The sequence below is a fragment of the Taudactylus pleione genome, unplaced genomic scaffold, assembly GCF_031769625.1.
Source record: "Taudactylus pleione unplaced genomic scaffold, aTauple2 ptg000758l, whole genome shotgun sequence".
Classification (NCBI taxonomy): Eukaryota; Metazoa; Chordata; class Amphibia; order Anura; family Myobatrachidae; genus Taudactylus; species Taudactylus pleione.
This window is the reverse complement of record NW_028285160.1, coordinates 2,458,996-2,485,149: the sequence shown is the minus strand read 5'-3', so window position 1 is coordinate 2,485,149 and position 26,154 is coordinate 2,458,996. Positions and strand designations below refer to the sequence as shown.

At 47.0% G+C, this 26,154-nt stretch overlaps 1 protein-coding gene across 2 annotated transcripts in view; it reads left to right on the top strand.

Moving 5' to 3' along the window:
• The window catches only part of LOC148476984 (ATP-binding cassette sub-family B member 5-like), a 155,794-nt gene that overhangs the window by 67,535 nt on the left and 62,105 nt on the right, over positions 1 to 26,154 (top strand). For both annotated transcript variants that reach the window (XM_088457385.1, XM_088457384.1), the window contains exons 5-11: positions 5,753 to 5,795; positions 6,521 to 6,712; positions 6,791 to 6,962; positions 15,564 to 15,688; positions 15,766 to 15,940; positions 17,047 to 17,160; positions 25,676 to 25,786. In XM_088457385.1, coding sequence (XP_088313511.1) covers positions 5,753 to 5,795; positions 6,521 to 6,712; positions 6,791 to 6,962; positions 15,564 to 15,688; positions 15,766 to 15,940; positions 17,047 to 17,160; positions 25,676 to 25,786 — 932 coding nt within the window. The remainder of the gene's footprint in view (positions 1 to 5,752; positions 5,796 to 6,520; positions 6,713 to 6,790; positions 6,963 to 15,563; positions 15,689 to 15,765; positions 15,941 to 17,046; positions 17,161 to 25,675; positions 25,787 to 26,154) is intronic.

The window sequence follows — 26,154 nt, the reverse complement described above, 5'->3', positions numbered from 1 at the left end:
CTTTCAGAGATGAGACTCTTCTGATAGACGTAGGTAGGTCCAGTGGACCTTCCAAGTGGTGTGCCTCGTCCCTCCGTTATCCCTTCTTCCTCCAGTAATAGCAAGAAGGAGGCACGCTCCAGCTGATAGCTCCAGCGTGGGCCAGATGGCACTATTACTCAGATCTTCGGAGCCTCTCAGTTAACACTCTGAAGCTGTTGCCTCTACGCCCGGACTTGTTGTCTCGGGATCCGGGCTGATACCCAGACCTGGGTCGTCTGTCCTTGACGGTGTGGCGGTGGAGACTGCCCTCTTAAGGTCTAGGAGTTTTTCCAGCTCTATAGTTAACAGGGGCTCTGTCCATGCTAAGAGCTCAGAAGCTTTTATCTGCAAGAATTTACCATTGGGTATGGTATACTTTCTTTCAGTTGTGTCGCCCTAGAGGCTAGGCTCCTCGGGTATTCCGGATATCCAGAGGTTGGCTTTCCTACAGGTGGGCTTAGATAACTGTCTTCGCCTTGCTTACCTGAAGGTGCAGGTTTCTGCCCTGTTAGTATGGTTTCAGTGTAGGATTGCTACTCTTCCTGATGTCCGCACTTTTGTGCAGGGTGTAAGTTATATTCAGCATCCCTTTGTTCCACCTGTGGCTCCTTGGGATTTGGCTGTGGTTCTTAGGGCTCTCTGAGGACCGCCATTTGATCCACTGGGCTCAGTGGATTTCAAATGGCTTACGGCTAGGACTGTATTCCTTCTGGCTCTTAATTTGGCCAGTAGGATCTCAGAATGGGAGGCTCTGTCATGTAGACCTCCCTATTTCTCATCTTTCCTAGGAACAGGGGTTTTTACCTGGTTTTTTACCTACGGGGGTGTCTAGTTTCCACATCAATGAGGAAATTATAGTACCGGCCTTTACTTCCCCAGTCCTGTCTGCTGGTGAGGCCTATTTGGCTGTGGTACGGGCGCTAAGAATTTAAGTTGACCGTACCAGTCCATTTAGGAAATCAGACTCTCGGTTTTGTCCTTTCTGGTTTCCATAAAAAGGGTTGGCCTGCCACTACGGATTCACAGGTCTTCCTGTTCCATCCTCTATTAAAGCTCTTCCACTAGGTCTGTGGGTCCTTCGTGGGCAGCTCGACGTGGCGCCTCAGCGGTGATTGGCAGCCACTTGGTTATCTGTCCATATTTTTGTAAGGTATTATGCTTTTGATACCTTCGCCTCTCAGGATGCTTCATTTCGGCGGCGGATTCTCCTTACAGCACAGGAGCGTCCCCACCCTTAAAGGATACTGCTTTGGGACATCCCCAAGGTATCCTGTGGATACCCTATGGACCCTGAAGTAGAAAATATGAGATATGGTAAGAACTTACCCTTGTTATCTCTATTTCTACGAAGTCCATAGGGTTCAACAGGACTCCCGCCCTGTCGCACCTGTACTGCAGATGAGCTTTGATCTGGTCACCGGTTTCTCCGTCTCCTACTGGTGAGAATGTGATTCTTGTGTGTTCCAGACTGTCTTCTCTCTCTTTTTTGCTCCTGCTCCAGCCTATGGCTTGTTACGAAACTGAGTGGCCTGAGGCTCGGGGGCGGGGTATAGGAGAGGGACTCCAGTGCATCCTGGGAGGCTGAAAATTTAACTCTGTGGTGCCTGGATGTCTGCCGCCATCGCCTATACCCCAAGGTTTCCTGTGGAACCCTGTGGACTTCGGAGAAATAGAGATAACAAGGGTAAGTTCTTACCATATCTCATATTATTGCATATAGCTTCAATGTGTTAGATTAACCACTCAACTCTAAAGGTGCCCACACACATACCGACTTGCTCCCAGTCAGCCGATGTACACGATTTCCCCTGAACTCTCCCTGAACTCTCCCCAGGCAGTCGTGGTCACGATTTGGAGTTAAAAATGTCCAATCTGACTTAAGATCTATCTTGCAGCCAGTGCATTGTATCCAAGATTGGCTAATCTGCCCTACAGCATGGCAGATCTGAAGATGCGAGGTACGACGAGCGGGGACGAGCATTGTGATCAAGAGTAGAAACTCACGATTTGGCCATTTTTTACATGATCTGTCGTCACGATTCGTCGAAATCGGCCAAATTGGATGAAAAGTTGGTATGTGTGTGGGCACCTTAAGTCAAGTGTTGGGTTGACTTTGAATTGTCAGCCCATCATTTTCATAGCAAAACGTAATTTTCACGTGATTGGATCTCGGGAGTTTTACTTACCTCTAGTCCAGGCTTCTCACTTTCTGGGAGTTGTAGTTTTGCTTAAGTTGCTTTACCTCAGCTGACAGGCCTAGGCTTAGACAAGCCCAGGCCTGGGTAATTAGTACCCTGCTTCCCTCTCATTGCCACTGCTATTCCCATATTGTTAAATATGAAGCACACCTAGAACACCCAGAAGCCCAGGCATAGATCATATAGTTTTTTTGGACCAAGCAGTGAGACTCTTCAAAAAGAGATAGTTGTCACTGGTGGCGATAGACACGACGGGAACATGGCCCAGCAACAGCTCTGTTGTACAGCTCTGTACATGTTGCACCAGACTTAGGGCCTGATTCAGAGTTGGGAATAGAGAGAGACATCTCTCTCAACTGATCATCTTGGTGAAACCATGCTGCACTGCAGGTGGGTCAGATTTAAAATGTGCAGAGAGATTTAGATTTGGGAGGGAGGTGTCCAAACTGACATCTAAAGTGCAGTGTAATAATAAAGCTGTGCAGTATTTGTGAGCTACATACAAAAGCAGCCAGTATTTACACTACATGCAAAAAAAAAAAAAAAAAACTTACACCCCTTGCATTGCAACATGGTGCCCAGGTACACAGTTAAGTGCTATCTCTCTCTCTATTCCCAACTCTGAATTAGGCCCTTAGCATTTCAGATTTGTAGGGATTTTTAAACCTATTTAGTGAGTGTTTTATTTTTATGTCTTTATTACAATTATTATCATGTGCTTGATTTGCATAACTTATTATGTTGTGGTACTGTTTAAGGTTGTCATTATCTCCTGGGGATTTCAGGGGTCCTTCTCTACAGTGAAGTGTATGCTGTATTAATTTAGTAATCATAATAACACTACCCTTATATCATACTTGCCTACTCTCCTGGAATATCAAGGAAGCTTCTGAATCTCGGGTTGCTCTCCTGGACATTGGGAAGAGTAGGCAAGTCTCCTGGAGTTTGCCTGCAGCCACCCAGCGCTTCCCAAGTGAAGTAGGTGATTCGCTCTGAATCGCATCATTGTGTCACTGCCCCGCATTTTGCAATGCCTGTAATCACAGCATTTATAGCAGGGCCATGATGACACTGACATGTCCCCAAGACTTCTCACTTCTGCCTCGCCGACCTGACTGCCTTCTCCCGGACACCTTCACTCTGTTTTAAACAACAACTAAACATCTTGAACATGTCTATATACTTTTATACTTTGAGATGCCGCTACACGAACCGATGGTCAACCGGCCTGTACTTAGCGAAGAGGGATGTGGGGTGGCTTCTGAACCATGAGTGTAAAGTGCCCAAGATTTCTGTTGCCGGTGCTGCTTGCCTATACTTTGAGATGGAAGGGAATGGTATTGAAATGCCGACTGCTCTTTAGCCGCCGGTTCAAATACCACCTCCGGAATCCCAACAGCAGGAGATCCCGACGCGACTAGGTAAGTAATCTAACCCTACCCTGCCCCCCCCTAACACTAACCCACCCTTAGTGGTGCCTAAACCTAACCTTCCCGGGGGTTGCCTAACCCTAAGTCCCCCTCCAGTGGTGCCTAACCCTAACCCCCCCCTTCCGGCACCCTAAACCTAAGTCTCCCGTGGGGGTGCCTAAACCTAACCTCCCCCCGGGGGTGCCTAACCCCCCTCCCCGAATGCTAACACTCCCAGGGGGGTGCCTAACCCCAAGTCCCCCCGGGGGTGCCTTTTCCTAACCACCCCCATCCGTAGGTTACCTTCATACTTACCCGCCGTCTGGATGTTCGGGATTCTGGCAGTCTGGATGCAGACGCCGGTATCCTGATGTCCATCGGGATATCGGCGTCGGTATTATGCCCGCGCGGCGGGATTGCAGCGGGATTTCGACTGCCGGCAACCCGTCCGCCGGCATAATAACTGCATCTCGTCCAAGGATGAATTTCATCACACAGGGGAAAGTGTATTGGCGCACACAAGAAATCACTTATATAATAGAAAACCATCTATAAATAGTGTAAATGCATGTAAACAGATCAAATTTCAAGATTTTAGGACATTTTTAAAAGATAAAAATTTTTTTTTCTTTCGTGAAATCCAAAAGCAAAAACAAAGCGCCAGCCTGGTTTTACCAAAAACCAACTCCAGAACATTAAGATGGTTTTGTTAACCAAACCGAAACTCATGGTGGCACTTACCTATGACCACTTCCTTTCTTTTATTAAAACAAGTAGCATGCAATACACAATTAAACAAAAAAAAATAATTTTATATAATTTTAATGATAAATAACTATCACTCATGTTTTATGTACTGACCTGCATTACCTGGAATCATTAAGCCCCTGCTTACAATACAATAGCATTAGATGTCTCCTTTATATGGGTGCCTCCCTGATGTAAGCAGATATACCGCTTTGTTCCTGATCCCAAATTATACCACAGTGATTGCACGTCCAGCCCATTTATACTTGTATATGTGCCCAAATAAAGCCCTTCTGGCCCAAGGACGCAGGTGTGTACATTTTGTTTACATAGATCAAAAGTAATTTAAAACATTGAACCCACCTCCCAATGGGTACTCAGTAATGTGAATGTAGCAAAGCTGTGAGTGGATTATGGTAACATTTGGTTGGAGACAGATAGGCATCTTATTTATGCCACTAGCTAGAGTAGATAGCAAACTTAATGCTGGTCATACATCTAATGGTGCATACACACGGTCAGATTTTTCTTCAGATATGAACGATTGAATGATTTTTTAAATAGTTATCGTTCAGATCTGAAGGAAAATCTGACATATCTGACATGCCTGGACGATGAACGATGCGCATTCCCGATGGTCAGATAACGATATCTGACATCTGATGTGTTTGCAGTCAGACTTGGACGATTCCATTCATTTTAATGCAGTCAAAAATCGTTAAATCGTTCAAATCTTTGGTAAAATCGTTCAAATCGTTCATCTGACAGATCTGACAAATCTGACCGTGTGTATGCTCCATAAGGGCAGATTTCAGCTTGTTAAAAATCCAGACTCACTGATTGTAATCATTTTTGTGTAGAAATCGGCGAATCAAGATTGTATGACATATTGGATTTTGCTGATCCCCTGATGCAGGCATGAGGAGAACGGCGATTTGGCCCAATATACTCCTGTTGTATGGACTCCAAAAGTAATAGGTCCCATACATCAGCAATTAATTGGGGAGATTCGATGTACAGATTATGACAGGGCCTGGTCATCTGCAAAAAAATCCAACATGTTCCATCATGTTGGACAATCTCATTTTGCAGATTCCGACCCACAAATCGGCTAATCGGGGATTTTTAACATGTTGAATTTTGCCAATCATCACAGGTTTCGATCAACTGATCGCATTGCTGATTGGCGGTTCGGATCTGCATCTGGGAATTGCCACTTAGATGTAGGGCCCACCTAGCAGCTCAGCAGACGTTGCTGCTAATCTGTAGTTCATACAAGTCACTGTAAAGAGTTACGTGAAAGCTGAGTTGAAAACAAAAAAAAAAAGAAATTCAGTTATAATTTGTAAAACATAATCATTATTTTTCTGTTACCAGCTGAATGCGTCCAGTTCAAACCGATAGAAGAACAGATGACATTGTAAGTAACAGTGTATTTATTCTCATCTCACATTCAGTACAGCATCCAATCAGAAGGACGACACCAGAATGTCAACATGGACATTATACAGAAATGTTCATAATTTTCACATTGTACATGTCAACAGTCACAATGTCGGCAGTGCATTTTAATGCCACTCTACATTTAAGGTTAGGGTAAAATAGTGATATTTTGACCATCATCGCGTGCACAATATCAACATAACGAACATGCCGACATAATGCCCATGTCGGCATTGTATGTCGACATGTAAAATACCGGCATATCATCCATTTTGACTGTCGGCACTCTAAATGTCGACATAATATATCACACCCTTCTGTACATATATACATAATGTCACCTTCCCTTGCTTTTTTTACGGTATGGTATCTCTCGTTATCCTTTCTCAAACAATAGTTTTTTTGTGCTGTCTGTAAACCAATTGGGGGTCCTGCCAAGTGGTACATTGGAAGATGGGAAATAATAAGTGTTTATGTTTTTTGGAATGTACTTAATAAGCTTAATAAAAAGTAGCTGTTTATATTTAACTTTTAATGAATCGATCTCAGGAGGGTCCCTATATCTTTATAAACCACTATATCCCTCTTATTTTTGTTTACAGTAGGAAAGATGTTGAAGGAGAAAGGATGAATGAAAGACTTGAGACCGTTTTAGAACCGATGAGTAACACATTGAATGTCAGCGATCGTTTCTCTCCCCAGATTTTCCTTGTACTATTTGGCCATTGGAGCTGCTGTCTTAGTTTGTGGCTATGCACAAGTTTCATTTTGGGTTCTAGCTGCGGCCAGACAGACACGAAGAATGAGGAAAACATTCTTCCACTCCGTTTTATCTAAAGATATTAGCTGGTTTGATGTCACCAAATCTGGAGAACTCAACAGTCGCCTCACGGAGTAAGTTATCTTTCCTTTCACTTTGTTAGATATTTGTTTTCTTATTTTTTTTTTAGTAAATTTATTTTCCTTTCCTAGAGACGTCAATAAAATTAACGACGGGATCGGAGACAAGGTTGGGCATCTTCTGCAAAATTTTGCAACTTTCATAGCAGGACTGGTCATTGGCTTGGCAAAGGGGTGGCAACTGGCGCTGGTGTACATGGCTACAAGTCCGCTAATGGCCATCTCCTCAGCATTTTGTTCAAAGGTAACTGCAATGTTTCACAATAGACATTGATGCAATGCAATGCTTTTTAATTACTTAAACATAAAAAGTACCACAAGACTGTGCTAATGATGAATCTTAGCAACATGGCACTTTGATGATCCGATTCTTCAGAAAAACGTAAACAGGGCATGATTCAGAGATTTACGTAATTATTATATTATCCGATATTATGTAAATCAACAGTCTGCTTTTATATCAACAGTCTGCAAAATAGTGTGTATTTCTCGTGACCAAACATACTGTATAGCACCTTTCAATATTAGTGGACATGTATTTACTGTAAACACATAGAATGCCATTTCACATAGTGTAACCTGCAGTCAAAATATAGACCGGAGTCAGTGGCGTATCTATAATGGGTGGGGCCCTGCACCGCACTCACTGAACCCATATTACTTTAAACCTACCTGTCCGTGGTCCCGCGTCTGGTGTCAGCGCTGCTCAGAACACCGGAAAATGTTGGCCGCGGCCATTTTTCCGATGTTCTGCATGCACAGTAGACTCTGGGCACACTCTAGTGCCCGGAGTCTACTGCGCATGCACAGACCGCTGGAAAAATGGCCACCTCGACCATTTTTCCGGCGTTCTGTGTACGCGCAGTAGACTCCGGGCACACTCTAGTGTGGCTGGCTAGCCGCTTCAGTCGGCTGCCGGCCACCGGGGAGAGAGGAGGGGGCCCTGCACGGGACGTGCACACAGGCCCCATCCTCTCTTAAGACGTCCCTGGCCGGAGTACATGCTTTGCTTGTCATCTTTTAGCACAAATATGCAGGGGATTTGCGCTAATGTGCTTATCATTTATTTAGCGCAACTATGAAGCGTATTAGCCTACCATGATGGGGTTTAGTGGCCGCAGCAATGAATGTATGGTGTGGGCATACAACGAGCGGGCAGTTAGTTTGTGCACAGCTCTCTAGTGGGGGCAAGGAGATGTAATTATGTGACATTTAGGGACATATGGCTGTATAGCTGACATGCTAGGATGTTTGCGCATGTGTAGTGTACTTCTCTCAGTGGGACTCTAGCTTGTACATTTGTCCATTATGATTGGTCACCAGTATTCTGTATTTTATCTAAGTTTACATTTCAACTGTCAACATTTTGACCCTGTTGATATGCAACCTGTCCGAATAGTATTGTCTACATTATGTCCATGTCTACGTTATGTCATTTTGACTGTCTAAGGGGTCTATGTACTAAGCAGTGTTAGGAGACAGAGTGAAAAGTGATAAGAAAGTGATAAGGTGCCAGCCAATCAGCTCCCAACTGTCATTTTTCAAACACAGCCTGTGAGATGGCAGTTGGGAGCTGATTGGCTGGCACCTTATCACTTTCTTATCACTGTCAGAGGTCCTCAGTAATGGAAGGAAACTGGACCATACTGAACTCGATGTATCACAGGGATCTAATAGGAGGGTACCCACCATGGTAATAGCCTTATGAAGGAGGTGGAGAAATCACATGGTGCGGGTGGAAAATTAGTGGGATAATAATAAATATGTGGGACTGTGATTGATTGCTGTAAATATCAATGTACTCACAGGCTGACTCCCTGTATATTAGCTGCACTAAATGCTACTTGGCAGCTGTCTCTTTTAACTAAACAGTTTCCCTGAACTTAATTGAAATTATTTTTCAACTAAAGGACATAGGAAACCGCCTCAGAACAAAGTTCATGACACCAATGTGATCGTACTATAATTTGCTATAGTGCCTGTAAGCGCCGCCTCTATATTGTAAAAGCATCGACTTAAGAGACATCTCCTTTCCAGATTACTACTTCTATATTTTGTAACCACATCCTCATTCTCAGGCAATATTGTAGTGCACATTGGTATATAACAGTATAAACTTCCTACTGTCTTGGGATATTTCATGAGTTTACACAGACTGTATTTATATCTTTGTGTCCCAGGCTGTGGGAACTGGGACAGAGGCATATACTGTACCAGCCTCAGTGTTAAATGGAATACATTAAGGGGTAGAAACAATTACCTGCGGTGTTACCCCTCGTATTAAGTCCCAGAGTGAGCACTTAACACAGATTTTGCCTCACAGCTCCTGAGACTGGCAGGAAAAATATCTGTTAAGTGCACACTCTGCAGCTTAACGCGTGGGGATGCGAGACCCGATTGTATTGGTCTGGGCTGACTGGTCTGCGGAGTAAAACCCTCAGCTGAATGAGTCTGCCTCATGATTTGGTATTTTTAAACCTACTATGTTTAACAAACTGCTTTCCCTACTATCAGTGGCATATCTACTATCTACTGCTTTCCCTACTGTCAGTGGCATAGCGGTCCCATGGCAGACCTGACAGAGGAGGTTGGGCGGCACGTGCCGCTGGCCACCACTGCCAGCCTCCCACTGCTCTGTCTCTGGCAGGACTCACACCTCACAGCCCAGTAGCAAATGCAGGGTTGGGGGATCAGTGGTACGATCACTGTCCTCTGACTCATCTGCTCTTACCAGTCTTCTCTCCTCCATTGATATGTTAATGAATGTTAGGCTACTTATATGTCACTTTATATCATAAATATTTAATATTAGGGAGATTATATTATTTCTCTTTTTTTCTAATATGTCTCTTCCCCCACAATACCCACCACATACCATTCACCACCCACTGGTTCCCATATGTCAACCGTGCAGGAAAAGAGGGCAAACACCACATCAATCACAATACACTATTCACAAGGTAATTTGCATAAAAAAATATAAAAGAAAAAATGCATTAGAGAAAAACATTTGTTAAATTTCCCTAATAATACAGGTTTGTGATTTAAACTACCCCCAGTGTAATTTTGGTATATTTAAATTCTCCCACTTTGGGGATTGGTCAAGACCATTATGGACTGTCTTCTCTGTAAGTTGATCTTTGCAGTAGAGCAGTACAGTATTTCCCAAACTGTGCGCCACGGCACCCTAAGGTGCCGCAGCGCACTTACAGGGGTGCCGTGACCTGCTGCTCTACTCTGGTCCCAAAAGGAATTATTTGGGCCATCAAGTTATTAGACTGGCCGCATGCAGCTTTAACTACAGCGTGTGGCCATCTACACAGAGAGGGATGTGAGCTCTGGCTCCGCCCTCGCATGCATGTTGCTTCCTCCATACCTCCACTGAGTCCCGGGCTCTGGCTGTCAAGGGAGGAAGTAATGGCAGTGCCTGCAGCCGGCAGTTTTATTATGAGTCAGACTGACTCATTAGTATGCCGCACCTCCGTGAGCCGTGCATCCAGCAGCATGATGAGAGGAGCCCGGTTGCAAGGTTGGAAGGATATATTTTTGATGGGAGAGTGTGAGGGAGGAGATCTGTGCAGCGAGGGCAGGGAATATTCTGTGTCTAGGGGTGCCGCAAAACAAATTGTAGACAATAAGGGTGCCATGTACCGAGAAAGTTTGGGAACCACTGCAGTAGAGTGCAAAAATGGCATCAGTTATTAAAATCATGATGCATTATAGGCAAAATAATTTGCATATATGCAAATTATTCTACCTATAATGCATCTTGCTTGTTATGGATGCAATGTGTGTGCTCTTTTCCTGTGTTGTTGATATAAAAAAAGTAATAAACAGTGGTTTGCATATAGTAAGTGTTATAAATGAAAAATATATTAGAAACAAAAATGTGTCTCCCTATTTCTACAGGTGTGTGATTTAAACTACCACAGGTGTAATATATATATTTTTAAATCTCCTGTGGGGGCAAGGGTAAAATCCTTACAGGCTACCCTTTTTGCAAGTCTACTGAGGTTCTCTTCTGGGGAGAGCTGAATAATCCTTTCTTCATAGGAAAGCCTTTTACCAACCTAGGGGTTACTGTGAGATTTGTGGCAGAGGAAAGTTTCTGTCTCCCCAGTCATCCCCAATTTTCTCTCTTGCACATTTAAAAACTAAAGGTGAGCGGGTTCGGATTTCTACAATCCGAGCCCCCCCGATCCGAGGCCGATCCGAGGCCGATCCGAGTCAGGCTCGACTTTTCCCGCCTGACTCGGATCTGAAATCGAGGCAAAACGTCATCATCCCGCCTTCCGGGTCTCGCAGGTTTTGGATCCTATATAAGGTACCCGCGTCGGTGCCATTTTCTCACTCGGCTGTGGACAGTGAAGAGGGAGGGTGGGAGTTAGGGCTGGCTGGGCTGTGTAGTGTAGTGTTGTAGTGTAGTGTTGTGTTGTGCTGTGCTGTGCTGCTGTTGTCCATAGGGGCTGTGTCCACTACTTCAAAGTCCATAGGGGCTGGCTGGTCTGTATTGTGCAGTCAGTTCTCCATAGGGGCTGTGTCCACTCCAAAGTCCTGTGCAGTGTCCCAGTCCTAAAGGGGTGCTGTAGTGTTGTCCAGGGGGTGCTCTGTCCGTCAGGGGTGCTCCCCCCAAGTGCTAAAAAAAAATATTTTTTCTGTGTTTGTGAATTGTGTGCACTGTGGCTGCACGTGCATCAACAAAGGAGCAGCGCCAAGCGTTCGCCTGTGTCCCATAAATAAAGGGCCGGCTGGATTGACCGCTAAAGGGTGCTGTAACCCCCAAAGGGCACTCCAAACAAAATAAAAAAATATATTATTTGTGTTTGTGAATTGTGGGCCTGATTCAGACCCACTCGCGAGCGGCTGTCCGCTCGCAAGTGGGTCGATGGTCTGCACTGAGCATGCGCACGACGGAGGGAGCTCCGTCGTGCGCATGCGCCAGACACGACGAGCGAAGGACTTTCCTTCGCTCGTTGTGTCCGATCAAAGGGGGCGTGCTGTCAATGTTGATTGACAGCACGCCCCCTTTGGTGGGCGTGCCGGGGGCGTGCCTCCCTGACGGGGGCGTTCCCACGGGAACGCCTCCCGTCAGAAGCCGGCCCACTGACATCACTAGTGATGTCAGTGGGAGTGATTTTGGCTCTGATAGAGCCAAAATCACTCCGGAGCTTGCGGTTGAAAACCTCAACCGCAGGCTCCGGCTCGCAATTTCGATGGTCGCGATGGTCACGACCATCGCGGCCATCAAAATGCACGCTCGTATAGCCTGTGGGTGGTGACCCACAGCTATACGAGCGTCCAGGAGGACGCTCCATGAAAGTAGCCGCACGTGCATCAACAAAGTAGTGCCAAGCGTGCGCCTGTGTCCCATAAATAAAGGGCCGTCTGGATTGACCGCTAAAGGGTGCTGTAACCCCCAAAGTACACTCCAAACAAAATAAAAAAATATATTTTTCTGCGTTTGTGAATTGTGTGCACTGTGGCTGCACGTGCATCAACGAAGGAGCGGCGCCAAGCGAGCGCCTGTGTCCCATAAGTAAAAGGCCGGCTGGCTTGTCCGTTAAAGGGTGCTGTAACCCCCAAAGGGCACTCCAAACAAAATAAAAAAATATATTTTTCTGTGTTTGTGAATTGTGTGCACTGTGGCTGCACGTGCATCAACAAAGGAGCAGCGCCAAGCGTGCGCCTGTGTCCCATAAGTAAAAGGCCAGCTGGCTTGTCCGTTAAAGGGTGCTGTAACCCCCAAAGGGCACTCCAAACAAAATAAAAAAATATATTTTTCTGTGTTTGTGAATTGTGTGCACTGTGGCTGCACGTGCATCAACAAAGGAGCAGCGCCAAGCATGCGCCTGTGTCCCATAAGTAAAGGGCCGGCTGGCTCATTTCTTAAAGGGTGGTGTAACCCACAAAGTGCATTAGTCTCCAACAAAAATAAAAAATTATTTTCTGTGTTTGTGTGCGCCTTAGCCGCACGTATATATCAATATAACATAAATGGAGGACCAAACTTTCTCCGATAAAAATAAAATAGGGAAAGATCAAGAACCTCTTCCTCCTAGTGCTGAAGCTGCTGCCACTAGTCATGACATCAACGTCGTCTGCCAAGGCCGATGCCCAATGTCATAGTAGAGGGCACATACAATCCCAAATGACAAAGTTCAGGAAAATGACCTTAAAAAAAACATTTAAATCATCTGAAGAGAAACGTAAACTTGCCAATATGCCATTTATGACACGAAGTGGCAAGGAACGGCTATGGTCTTTCCCTAAGTTCGTGACTAGTGGTTCAGCTTCACATGACGATGGAAGCCCTCCTCCCGCTAAAAAAATCAAACAAGTTAAGCTGGCAAAAGCACAGCGAAGAACTGTGCGTTCTAAGAAGATATCACAAATCCCCAAGGAGAGTCCAAGTGTGGTGGTGGTTGCGATGCCTGACTTTCCCAGCACTGGACGGGAAGAGGTGGCTCTTTCCACCATTTGCACGCCCCCTGCAAGTGCTGAAAGGAGCACCCACAGTCCACTTGCTGATATGCAAATTGAAGATGTCACTGTTGAAGTACAACAGGATGAGGATACTGGTGTAGCTGGCGCTGAGGAGGAAGTTGGCGAGGAGGATTCTGATGGTGATGTGGTTTGTTTAAATCAGGCTCCGGAGGGAGACAGTTGTTGTCCGTGGGATGAAAAAGCCCATCACGGTCATGCCTGGGCAGAAGACCAAACTTTCCACCTCTTTGGTCTGGCAATATTTCTATCCAAATCCGGACAACAACTGTCTTGCCATATGTACCATATGTAACTGCACCTGCAGCGCGTTCATAAAAAGTTACTGTCAAGTTCAGAAACTTTGGCTAAGACCGTAAGCAGTCCAGGGACACCTAAATCCCTTTTTCCTGTTTTATCCAAGGAATCGGTGGATGAGGAGGATGAGGACGACATCTTGCCTCCGTAGAGCCAGTTTGTGCAGGGACAGATTAATTACCAGCTTGTTTTGTGGGGGCCCAAACGAACCAATCATTTCAGCCACAGTCGTGTGGCAGACCCTGGCGCTGAAATGTTTGGTTTGTTAAAGTGTGCATGTCCTGTTTATACAACATAAGGATGGGTGGGAGGGCCCAAGGACAATTCCATCTTGCACCTCTTTTTTTTCTTTGAATTATGTAATGTTTGGGGCCTAGTTTTTCAAACTGCCATCCTGTCTGCCACTGCAGTGTCACTCCTAGATGGACCACGTGTTTGTGCCGCCCACTCGTATCTCTTAGCATAGTCATCCAGCTACCTCGGTGCAACCTTTTGGACATAAAAACACTATTGTGAGGTGTTCAGAATAGACTGGAAATGAGTGGAAATTAAGGTTATTAAGGTTAATAATAGCATAGGAGCAGAAAAACACACAAATTCTGTGATTTTAGCTGTTTTTATGCTTTTTAAAAAAAAAATACAGATCCAAAACACAAAACCCAGAACCCAAAACACGGAAGGGTGGTTTTGGCAAAACCAATCCAGATCCAAAACACGAAGAAAGATCCAGATCCAAAACCAAAACACAAAACACGAAAAGTGGCCGGTGCACACCCCTAAACATGAAACATTTGAAAAAGGACATGTTTGTAGGAGGGTGCATATTCAGTTTGCAGGGTGGTGCTGAACACCATAGCATACTCTCCCTGCCCCTCACAGTGGACTGACTCCTTTACACATCAAGAATGCCACTGCATTGATCTTGTATTTTCTAGACTATGGGCTTGCGTGTACTACTGACGCAGATTCCCAACTATCGGGAATCTGTGAGTGCGCAGGACCTGTCTTGCGCATGTGCAGAATGGGTCCTGTGTGATCGTACGCAGAGCGGCAGCAGACTATCAGTGATTGACAGTCTGCTGCTGCTTGTGGGCGGGGAGGGGGTAGTGACAGCCTCCATTACCCAAATTGGAGGTGTTTTACTCCCGTTGGAGGGGGGGGGAAGAGGTCAGGATCTCTGTCGACTGATGGAGATCTCTTGGCCTCTGTCCCTCATCTGCGACTGTTGGCTTGCGTGACCCCATGGTCACTGAGCTGGCCGAGGATCACACAGATGATCCGATGCTGCGTCCAAAGATGCAGCCTCCTGCTGCATTGCATATTAGCAAGGACAGATTTGCAAAGCAGCTTATGTGCGACTTTGCTATTCCGTCCTTTCCTGAATAAACTCACCATCCTGGTTGAGGATATCTGTATGGACTAACATCCATTTCACAGTCCGTCGACACCTATTGCAACCAAACAGGTTCTACCAATCTCACTTACTACTCTCTCCCTAATATTTTCTTTCAGTTCCTTCCTCTGTTGTTCACGACAGTACATTTCAATTCAATATGTATTTGTAAGATATTTACCTGTCCGACACATCTTGGCAGCACCTGTGGCTTGTTACAACCATGTGGTATGTGTAATTGCAGTTCTTAACATGACAGTGCGTATAATAAGTCGAGGCCAGGCACTACTTAAATGCCAGTTTTTGCCTATACCATCTATTATTAAATGTTGACCTTGTTTTGACCTTGATTTTAAGGTCCTTATTTGGTGCCACTTTTTCCCAGTTGTGTATGACCTGACATACCTGTGTCCCCCTTCACCCTTCATTGGTTGCTAGTCAGGGATATTGCTCAACCTGGGGGCAACGTTCTACTAGGGAACATATTAAGTTCTGCCAAATGCGGCTACTAAAGGCAAAGACTGCGCCTAGCCTGGCTATAGTGACTGACATACTGGTGTTGATGGTGATCATTCCACTTTCAGGATGTGGCTACTGTATATCAAATAATTAGTTCCTAGCAAAACATCTAATGATGGTCTACTCTGGAATTAGATGATGGTGTCTCTGACCAGCAAGGAGCTCTCAGCTTACGCAAAAGCCGGGGCTGTGGCTGAAGAAGTTCTCTCCTCCATACGGACAGTGGTGGCATTTGGAGGACAAGAGAAGGAAATAAAAAGGTATTTCTCTACTTCTATCATATGAAGCCAGTACTATATTATACATCATTTATGTGTCTTTTTCATCCTTGTGTTAGATACACAAACAACTTGGGAGAGGCCCAAAAACTTGGTATCAAGAAAGCCATTGCGTCTCAGCTAGCCCTCGGCTTTGTGTACCTAATCGTTTATGCCTCATATGGGCTAGGATTTTGGTATGGCACAATCCTGATTTTGGGAGACCAAGGATATACTATTGGAGATGCCCTTGTGGTAGGTATAAGCTACACAAATGCTTATTCTGGATACTTTTTTAATTATTATTATTAATACAACCCATTATAAATGGCCACTGAATTATATAATTTGTACAAATGTGTTCTCATACATGTAGCCTCATTACACCATGCGGTGCGAGAGGCCTAGCATGTGTGAGCCGCAAGGTTACGTTTGACTAGACTTGCGTAAGAGTCTTTTTTTTTTTTTGGCCGAAAATGCGTCTTAGTCGCAAACAGATGTGACAAACTGCTTCGTGAGACTGCACTGATGAATTTGATATGCGTCACTTATATATCTGTGTGCGACTGAATACTGTATACGAATCACTATGGAACTTAGGGCCTGATTTAGACCCGTTCGCAATGCTGCACTCGCACGCAGCCGTCCGCAGTCAAAGTATGCAAATCCTGCGATCGCAAGCAAGACATTAGCACGCCCACTATATTTTGCCGTGCCATCGCGGTATAAAATTAGACGCCCACCAGCCTGACACAAGACGCCCAATTGCCCTTAGTAATATACGTAATCTCAAGGAAGTGTGTTAAACAATTGGTAACATCGTCCAACATTAGACTCATACGCACCACTTGTGGTTGATCATACCATACCGCAAGCACTGCGAGTGCTGCTGTGTGTATTTTAGCCATGTGACGTGTATGCTGACACTGCGTCTTAATTATGTACGCCCCTCAAATGGCTTTTAAATGCACTGACACGCCTGCGTTCGCACCACCACACCCCTGTTACCATCGACCTTCCCCTGTTACCACCCACAAACGGCACGTCCTGTCACTCATGCTTGCGGAGCGTCTGTGTACTGGCTGTGGTCGCTTCTCGATCTCAGTGACTGGTTCGCGCACGCGCACTGCGTCTTATATACATGAGCAGTTTGCGAACATCGGCTGGCTGCGTGCGAACGCAGCCTTGCAACAAATGGGTCTGAATCAGGCCCTTGGTGTGAAAAAAATCTGCGGCCGTTGCATTAAAGCGCTTGGTATACAGATTCAAACTCTGTTAAAGTGTAATAAAGTAATCGGTGGAGTTCTGTGAAGCAGATTGCCGCAACCGTTAACTGATGGGACTTGTTTTCTCTCTGTCAGGTCTTCTTCAGTGTGGTGATTAGCAGCTATTGTATTGGTCAGGCATTTTCACATCTTGAAGCCTTTTCCATTGCAAGAGGGGCAGCCTATGGGATTTTTCATGTCATTGACCAGGTAAGTCAAGATGGTCCATGAAATGTAAATTAAAATAACAAACTTCTACAGCATGCTGCATTGCACGTCTAGGCACCATAGTCGGCACAAGCCATTTGCAGTTAAATGATCTTTGTGCAAAATAAACATACTGTAACTTAGTTTATCTGTCATCTCAGCTGCTGTGAGTCAATTGGCAGTCATGTATGTATTTATTATCAGTTATTTATATAGCACACACACATATTCCGCACTTTACAGAGTAAATTTAGCCATTCACACAAGCCACTGCCCCAGTGGAGCTTACAATCTACGTTCACTATTACATGCACACATAAACTAGGGTTCATTTTTTGTTATTAAGTCTCTTACAAGAAAACACATTGGGGTAAATGTAATAGCCTGCGGACTGCGGGCATCGGCAAGTTCCGTGTGAGACTGGCTGATGTTTTTAAGTAGCAGTCATTTAAAAAACAATATCAGGTTTATTTTGCCCTTTAAATGACTGCTACTTTAAAACATTGGGCAGTCTTGCATGGGAATCGCCAATGCATGCAGTCCGCAGGCTATTACATTTACCCCAATGTGTTTTGGCACATCAATGTCCTACCTTCTGGGTTCCAATAGATCAAGGTATTTCCACGTATGTCATAAAAGCAAAGAAAGGGCATATAGCATAATACCATTTTTAAAAGCATATATTTCTACTTCAGGGTCCATAGGGGTCCACAGGGTGACCTTGGGGTATAGCTGGATCCTGGATCCTCGGGCACCACGGAGTTAAAGCTTTTAGCTGCTCCCAGGATGCACTTGGGTCCATCCTCCTCTATACCCCGCCCCCGAGCCACAGGCACCTCAGTTTAAGCTGGTGCCCGGCCGGAGTCGGGTCACCCTGCGGGGGGAGGGGGAGGGCTGCTGGAGCAGCCCTCTAAAGCTTTTTATTTTTTAACTACAGTTTTTTTCTCCAGAGCGGCAGCGATGGGCTGTCTGTACAGACGCCCACGCTGCCGCTCCTTCTCCCTGCTAGCTCCGCGACGCCAGTACTGAACTGGGGATCGCGGCGGGGGAAGCCAGAGTCTGTACTAGCCGGACTCTGGTTTCCCCCGGGACTGCTGCCGGAGACGCCAGGGAGATCAAGGTAAGCCGCGCACCGCTGATTAGCGGCGGTGCGCGGGTCCCTTTTAAATGCAGTCCCATGCCCCCGGTCTAGGGGACAGACCGGGGGCGCTAGCGTTGGCGGCGGGCTCCCCCTCCATTGGAGGCATACCCCGCCAGACCACTAGACCACCAGGGTGAATAACGCGGCAAGCGGGATGCCGGCAACCCGGGGGTTAATATGCTAGCCAGGGGAGGAAGCCTTCCCTGTCTAGCGGGTCTTCCCCTCAGCTCAGCGCGCCTTTCAGCTAGTAGTCTGGCGTCGCTGAGCTGCAGATACTCGGCCACTCCTCCTCTGAGATCTCCAGCAGCCATTTTCTCCAGTGGCAGCGCAGATACTCTCAGGGAGCACGTGGACCGGTCCCCCTGTGTACCTCTCCCCTGCAAAAGGACAGTGTACACAGCACTATAGCCCTCCCAGACACTGAATCTGGGCAGGTTGATTGTAGTGGAAAGGTGCAGTGAGTATATCTTCCTGCATGGTATGTGACTTTTGCTAGTGCTGCCTGTCTGTGCTAATTTCTACTTACTGTCAGCCTATACCTATCCCTTTCCTTCTCCTACAAGCCCTGCAGGTGTGCGGGGGAAGGATATTTCTACTGACCTCACTTATATAGATCACGTATTTGTGAGGTCCGTCACATACAGTTGTGTGCTACACAGGGCCATATTGTGGGCTGTTGTCCAACACACTGGTGAGTGCGCATGTTTTCTCCCTATGTCATAACTGTATATTTAATTATATAGTCTGTCATGTCTGAGGAGGAGACTGAGCACTCCGTGGCTCCGGTATTGTTCTCCTGCAGGCGCTGTTCTGCAGGAGTGGATAGGGAGGATTTGTCACAGGACGGCCTGTGCGGACGGTGCAAGGCGGTCCCTGGTACGTCTAAACCTCCTATGTCGCAGGAGCCACCATGGGCGATGTTTTCCCAGGTGCTGGTGTCCATCGCGGACCGTCTGTCGGTCCCGACTGCCATCCCTACTAGGGCGTTGCCCCAGCCTACCATCCCCCATTCCCCGGGTGTCCCACAATTATTGCAGACTCTCCCGGAGTCTCAGCCTGTTGGTCCCTATGCGGGGTTGCCAATGTATATACAGTCCACCCCTGTGGCGCAGCAGGCTGTGGTGCCGTTTCAGGCTCCTGTGGCAGCTCCTCCACCCCGGGTGGATACGCTTTCCCACACTGTCCAAGATTTGGCGGCAGCATCTTCGGCTTTTCAGTCGATGTTGTGCAGTGACGTGCCCTCCAGGGCGTCTAAACGCACAGTTATGGCGCAGGCTGCGCATTTTTCAGACTCTGAGGGGTCCTCGGATGATGGTGAGGTGCAGGATGACTCAGCCTCAGATGCCTCAGTCCAGGAGGTAGACACTAAGTCTTCCATCAATGTGCGGGCTCTGGTTAGGGCGGTGCGGGCCATTCTTCTGATTGAGGATGAGGCACCCGCTCCCAAGTCGAGGTATCCTAGTTTTAAAAAAGCTAAGGTTACCTCTGCAGCGTTCCCCTTGTCTGATCAGTTGACGGATCACATGGCGGTGGCCTGGCAGACGCCCAGTAAGCGATTCCTGCCACAGAAGCGGTTGGCGTCCAATTATCCGTTTCCGGAGGCGCATTGTAAGAAATGGGAAACTCCGCCTGCGGCCGATTCCCATGTAACACGCCTCATCAGGAGTGCTACTTTGCCATTGCCGTCTATATCCTCGCTGAAGGATCCTACGGACAGGAAGGTGGAGACTTGTCTAAAGTCTATTTACTCTCTCTCAGGGGCTGTAGCCCGGCCGTCCATGGCCATCTCCTGGGTGGCCAAGGCCATTGAGGGTTGGGCCAACGCCTTGGAGGATACGTTTACGGATGAAGCTCCGGATGTCCAGAGGGCGTTGTTAGTACAGATGAGAGATGCCGCTTCCTACATTGAAGAAGCATCTTTGGATGCTAGCCTGCTGACCTCTAGGGTTTCGGCGGCAGCAGTGTCTGCTCGCAGATCCTTGTGGTTGAGGTCTTGGAGAGCAAACGCTGATTCAAAGAAAGGCTTGGAGGACTTACCTTTTAATGGAGAGTTACTATTTGGTCCGGACCTGGACAAAATAGTAGATACCCTGGCAAAATCCAAGACAGCCTTCCTCCCTTCAGCTACGACACCTGCTAAGGTCCGGAGTTCGGCCTTTCGCTTCTTTCGGGTTCAGGGCAAGGCAAAGGGTCAGTCCTTCCCTAGGCAGTCCGCAACCAAGACCGCCTCAAAGCCAAAGAAGCAAGCCTGGAGTGCTAGGCGCCCTTCTTCCAAGCAAGAAGATAAGCCTTCTGCATGATGGGACGGGCCTCCCTCTGGGGGATCCCAGAGTGGGGGGCCGACTTCTTCAATTCGCCCAGTGCTGGTACAATACCACCATGGATGCCTGGGTGCGAGAAGTGGTCTCCCAGGGGTACGCCCTGTCTTTTCGGCACAGGCCGCCTCGACAGTTTTTTTGCACGAGTCCTTCTCAGGAAAAAAACAAGGCCTTGCAGGTTCAGGAAGCCATAGAGGCCTTGCTGACGGCGGGGGTCATTATACCTGTACCACAATCTCAATGTGGGATGGGGTATTACTCTACGCTGTTTCTGGTGCAGAAACCCAATGGCTCTCATCGCCCCATCCTCAATTTGAAGTCCCTGAACAGGTTTCTCAGGGTTCCCAAATTCAGGATGGAAACTTTGCGTTCCATCATTCTGGCGATGGAACCGGGGGATTATATGGTCTCCCTGGATATCCAGGACGCCTACCTCCATGTGCCTATAGCAACATCGCACCAACGGTTTCTGCGGTTTGCTATTCTCCACAACCACTACCAATTCAGGGCTCTACCCTTTGGCCTCTCCACGGCACCAAGGGTATTTACCAAGGTGATGGCGGTCATGGCGGCTCACCGGAGCCAGGGGATACGGTTGCTACCGTATCTAGATGACCTCCTCTTGCTGGCAAGCTCCCCGGAGGTACTAATCCAGCATCTCCACCTGACGGTCGCTTGTCTACAGGCGCATGGGTGGTTGATCAACTGGAAGAAGTCCTCCCTCATCCCATCACAGCGGATGTATCATTTGGGGGCCCTGCTGGACTCTCGTCAGCAACGGATTTTTCTGACTCCAGAGAAGGTCTCCTCCTTACAGCTGCAGATTCACAGTTGTCTGAGCAGTGGCAGAGTGTTGGTGCACTCAGCGATGAGAGTTTTGGGGTCCATGGTGTCGGCATTCGACATGGTGGAGTTTGCCCAGTTCCATTCCAGGCCCCTGCAGAGGCTGATTCTTTCAGAATGGAACGGATTGCCACACAGGATCCGCTCTCAGATGCTGGTGTTGTCCTCGGAGGTGCGTCTGTCCCTGGCCTGGTGGCTACAGACTGCTCATCTCCTCGAGGGGCGCCCCTTTTGGATCCCGGAATGGGTTCTGCTCACGACAGATGCCAGTCTCCGGGGTTGGGGGGCGGTGACAGGCTCCTTGTCACTTTAGCGTCGTTGGTCGGCGGAGGAAGCGATTCTTCCCATCAACATCCTGGAACTGCGGGCAGTGTACAGAGCCCTGCAGTCGTCCGGCAACGCTCTTCACGGAAGGGCCGTTCAGGTGCAGTCAGACAACGCCACCACGGTGGCGTACATCAATCACCAGGGAGGGACTCGCAGTCGAGCTGCGATGTCGGAGGTGTCCGCATCCTGGCTTGGGCAGAGCGCTATCTTCCAGCTCTCTCGGCAGTCTTCATCCCGGGAGTCCTCAATTGGGAGGCAGACTTCCTCAGCCGTTACGACGTGCATCCCGGGGAATGGTCGCTTCATCCAGAGGTATTCCAACTACTCGTGGACAAGTGGGGGCTGCCAGAGCTGGACCTGATGGCGTCCCGTCACAATCACAAGCTGCCCGTGTATGGGTCAAGGACAAGGGACGCAGGCGCAAGTCTGATAGACGCGCTGTCGGTGAAATGGCTGTTTCACCTGGCTTACTTATTCCCTCCGATATCTCTGCTGCTTCGGGTCCTGCGCAACTTCAAGCAGGACGGAGGCACACTGATCCTGGTGGCACCGGCGTGGCCCAGAAGGCCGTGGTACTCCGATCTGCGGAGCCTGTCCATCGACGCTCCGTACCTCCTACCTCAACAGCGGGACCTGTTGTCTCAGGGGCCCTGTCTTCACCCGGATCTGGGTCGACTATCTTTGACGGCGTGGCTCTTGAGACAGCCGTCCTGAGGTCTCTGGGCTTTTCTAGCTCCGTTATTACCACCATGCTGAGGGCGCGCAAGCCTGCTTCCGCGAGGATCTACCGCAGAGTGTGGCACACTTACTTTCAGTGGTGTGAGGCCAGAAAATATGATCCCCAGGTGTTCCGGGTTTTCGCGTATTCTGGCTTTCATTCAGTCGGGTTTGGATTTAGGATTACGTCTTTCCTCACTGAAGGTGCACGTGTCTGCTCTGTCGGTGTGGTTCCAACGCATGATTGCTGCTATGCCGGACGTACACACATTTTTCCAGGGTGTTTTAAGAATCCAGCCTCCCTTTGTGCCATCTGTGGCCCCGTGGGATTTGGCGGTGGTTCTTCAGGCCTTACAGGGTCCTCCTTTTGAGCCCTTGGAGTCAGTGGCGCTCAAGTGGCTAACTTTTAAGACGGTTTTCCTCTTGGCAATTGTTTCTGCCAGGAGGGTTTTGGATTTGGGGGCGCTTTCCTGTCGTCCCCCTTTTCTGCCTAAGGTGGTTTCCAGGTTCCACATTAATCAGGAAATTGTTGTACCAGCCTTTCAGTCGCCTGATCTTTCGGCTGGGGAGGCTTCCTTAGACGTTGTCCGTGCCCTCCAGGTTTATGTGGACCGGACTAGTTCTGTGAGGAAGTCGGATTCTTTGTTTATCCTCTTTGGTTTTCACAAGAGGGGTTGGCCTGCCAACAAACAGACTCTAGCCCGAGGGTTTACCTGTTCCAGCCTCTGTTAAGGCTCATTCCACTCGGTCTGTGGGCCCTTCTTGGGCTGCTAGCCGTGGTGCCTCTGCTGTTCAGCTGTGTAAGGCGGCCACCTGGTCTTCCATTCAGACTTTTTTGAGGTTCTATGCGTTTGACACCTTTGCCTCTCAGGATGCATCCTTTGGGCGCCGGGTTCTCCTATCAGCACAGGAGCGTCCCCGCCCTTAGTTGGACTGCTTTGGGACATCCCCAAGGTCACCCTGTGGCCCCCTATGGACCCTGAAGTAGAAAACAAGTGATATGGTAAGAACTTACCTTTGTTATCTCTGTTTCTACGAAGTCCATAGGGTCCACAGGGCACCCGCCCTGACGCACCTGGCTTCATATGGGCTCTGTGACTGGTCACCGGTTTTCCGTCTCCCATTTCTGTGAGTATGGTTCTTGTGTGTTCCAGTCTTCCTTCTCTCTGTTTCGTCTCCTCCTCCGGCCTTGGCTGCTTACCAACTGAGGTGCCTGTGGCTCGGGGGCGGGGTATAGAGGAGGATGGACCCAAGTGCATCCTGGGAGCAGCTAAAAGCTTTAACTCCGTGGTGCCCGAGGATCCAGGATCCAGCTATACCCCAAGGTCACCCTGTGGACCCTATGGACTTCGTAGAAACAGAGATAACAAAGGTAAGTTCTTACCGTATTTCTTGTTATCACTTTGATCTTTCACTTACAAGATATAAAAATATATATATTGGTACCTTGCTCCCAACCATTTATTAGCAGCCTGCTATCTGTGCCAGTGAGTATTTGTTACCCCAAGATTAACTAGTAGGAAAAAAAAACCTTCCTCTCCTTAACCACTCCTGACTGATGGCAATGTACTGTATTTTGTGTTTGTCATTAAACAGAGCTAATCTCTGTGCACACAGCATGAAATAATGAATCCATGTGTATAGTTTGCTTACTGAAGCATTGTACGATATTTTGTTTTTGTTATATATTACACTACGGTGCAGTACAGCAACTCCACTAGGTTTTTGTACATTTAAGATAAATTGTCTTTCTTATTTGTAAATACTTTGTGCAGTCACCTGCCCCTGTCCTGCAGGCCACCAGCAGTGCTTATATATCCCATTATACCTAGCAGTGCCCTTGTACATCTGTATACTCAGCAGTGTCCGCATACATGAGTGATGACCATCTACTGTATAATTCCTGTTCTTCTACTTGCATCTTGAACTGAAAGTGCAGCTGCAGCCATAAATGTGGGTGACAGTACCCTTACTAGTGACCGCACAGAACATGTATGAATAGATACAGTAACTCAAACGCAGGGCTTTGAATAAGTGCTTTTATTGTCTCATGTATATATCACAGTGGGCCTGATTTTGAATCAGATGCAGGTGGGAAAGCAAATCGGTGACTGAGCCTGCGCGGGATCAGACTGATGGAGGTCGCTCCTGCGGACGGATTGATCTGTCTGTTGATGGACCACACTTTCCGTTATATGGGTGTTTCTGGGTAGTCACTGGGTGGCGAGCATGCGATCGCAAGGAGCAGCCCCATTTAGTGGGCGTGTCATGGGCGGGTAAAGCAGATACGTACAACTTAGAATCAGCCTCAATATCTCAATAATGTTTACACAAACCTGTTATATATTTGTGTGTACAGAGTCAGACTTGAGGATATAGCAGAGTTCTTGTACACACCAGGGGAGCTTGTGCGGAGCGGGGCGTCATACAGCTCACCAGCCGGTGAGTGTATGCTCGGTGCGGGCAGCTGTACAGGAGTGCTGAACAGCATCTGGGACAGGGGGTAATACCGGGTCTCTCTGGAGCTAAGTGGTACACAGCCGTGTACCCCTACTTCGCTCTTACACCGTGACATGATGGCACCACGCATGTGTAGTACTTAGGTTGGCAGCCATCTTGGTAAAGGGAAATGAAGCATCCCTGGAGGAGCAACAGCACTTTCAACAAAACTGACATAATACTGCTGCTGCTACTAGTACTGCTATTAATTATAATAATAATACTAGTTTTATTTATATATATATATATATATATATATATATATATTATAATTTTACTTATTTACATGTAATACTCAAAGCAATATTGTGTTTTCATTTACATTTAAAGAGATATCGGAGGTCTTCATTATAAACTCAAATGTTTATTTAAAACTAATAGGTTTTGTTAAAAAAAAGAAGGGATGAAACTGGAATGGGACCAGGAATGAAAGGTATAAAGAAGGGTTATTACTGAGGAGAATAAAGGAGAGGAAATGCTTTCAGTCCTGCCGCAGTGGAGGAGAATGACAATCGCTATATTTTGGAGAAAAGCAATGTGAGAAAACATGAAGAGTAGGAAACGTTTGGTGTTATATTTCAGTGCTTAGGTGTGTGATGATGAATAGCTCTGCTTACTTCACTAGGACATCCTAGCAACAGTCTGACCTTATTCCTCTTTATAATGATTATAGACATCTGCCATTGACAGCTATTCAGTAGAGGGATACAGATTAGATATTGTGAAGGGAAACGTGGAGTTTAAAGATGTCCACTTTTGTTATCCTTCTCGGCCGAACGTCCAGGTAAGGATAGTAAAGCATTTTACTTTAATTCTCCTAACATTATGACTATGGACTTGTACAAAACAATAATCATATTTTTTTCAAGATTAAAAACTAACTAAAAACTGTTGCTGTATTAATTATTACATATTTGTATTTTGATCATATAGGAGCAATGCATTCTAATGTAGCTCTGTCACTGTGATTAGTGACTTCACTATTGCCCTCCTGTTAGTGATTTGGTGAGGTCTCCATGTGGCCATTATCTTTTTCCATTTGCTATTTCAAGGAGGAGGAGGAGCAACACTCTTTATTTGTGACAGACAAGCTTGAGTATGTAGTTCATACCTGTCCAGACTATACTGTGTTACTGGTGAGACACCGGCTCT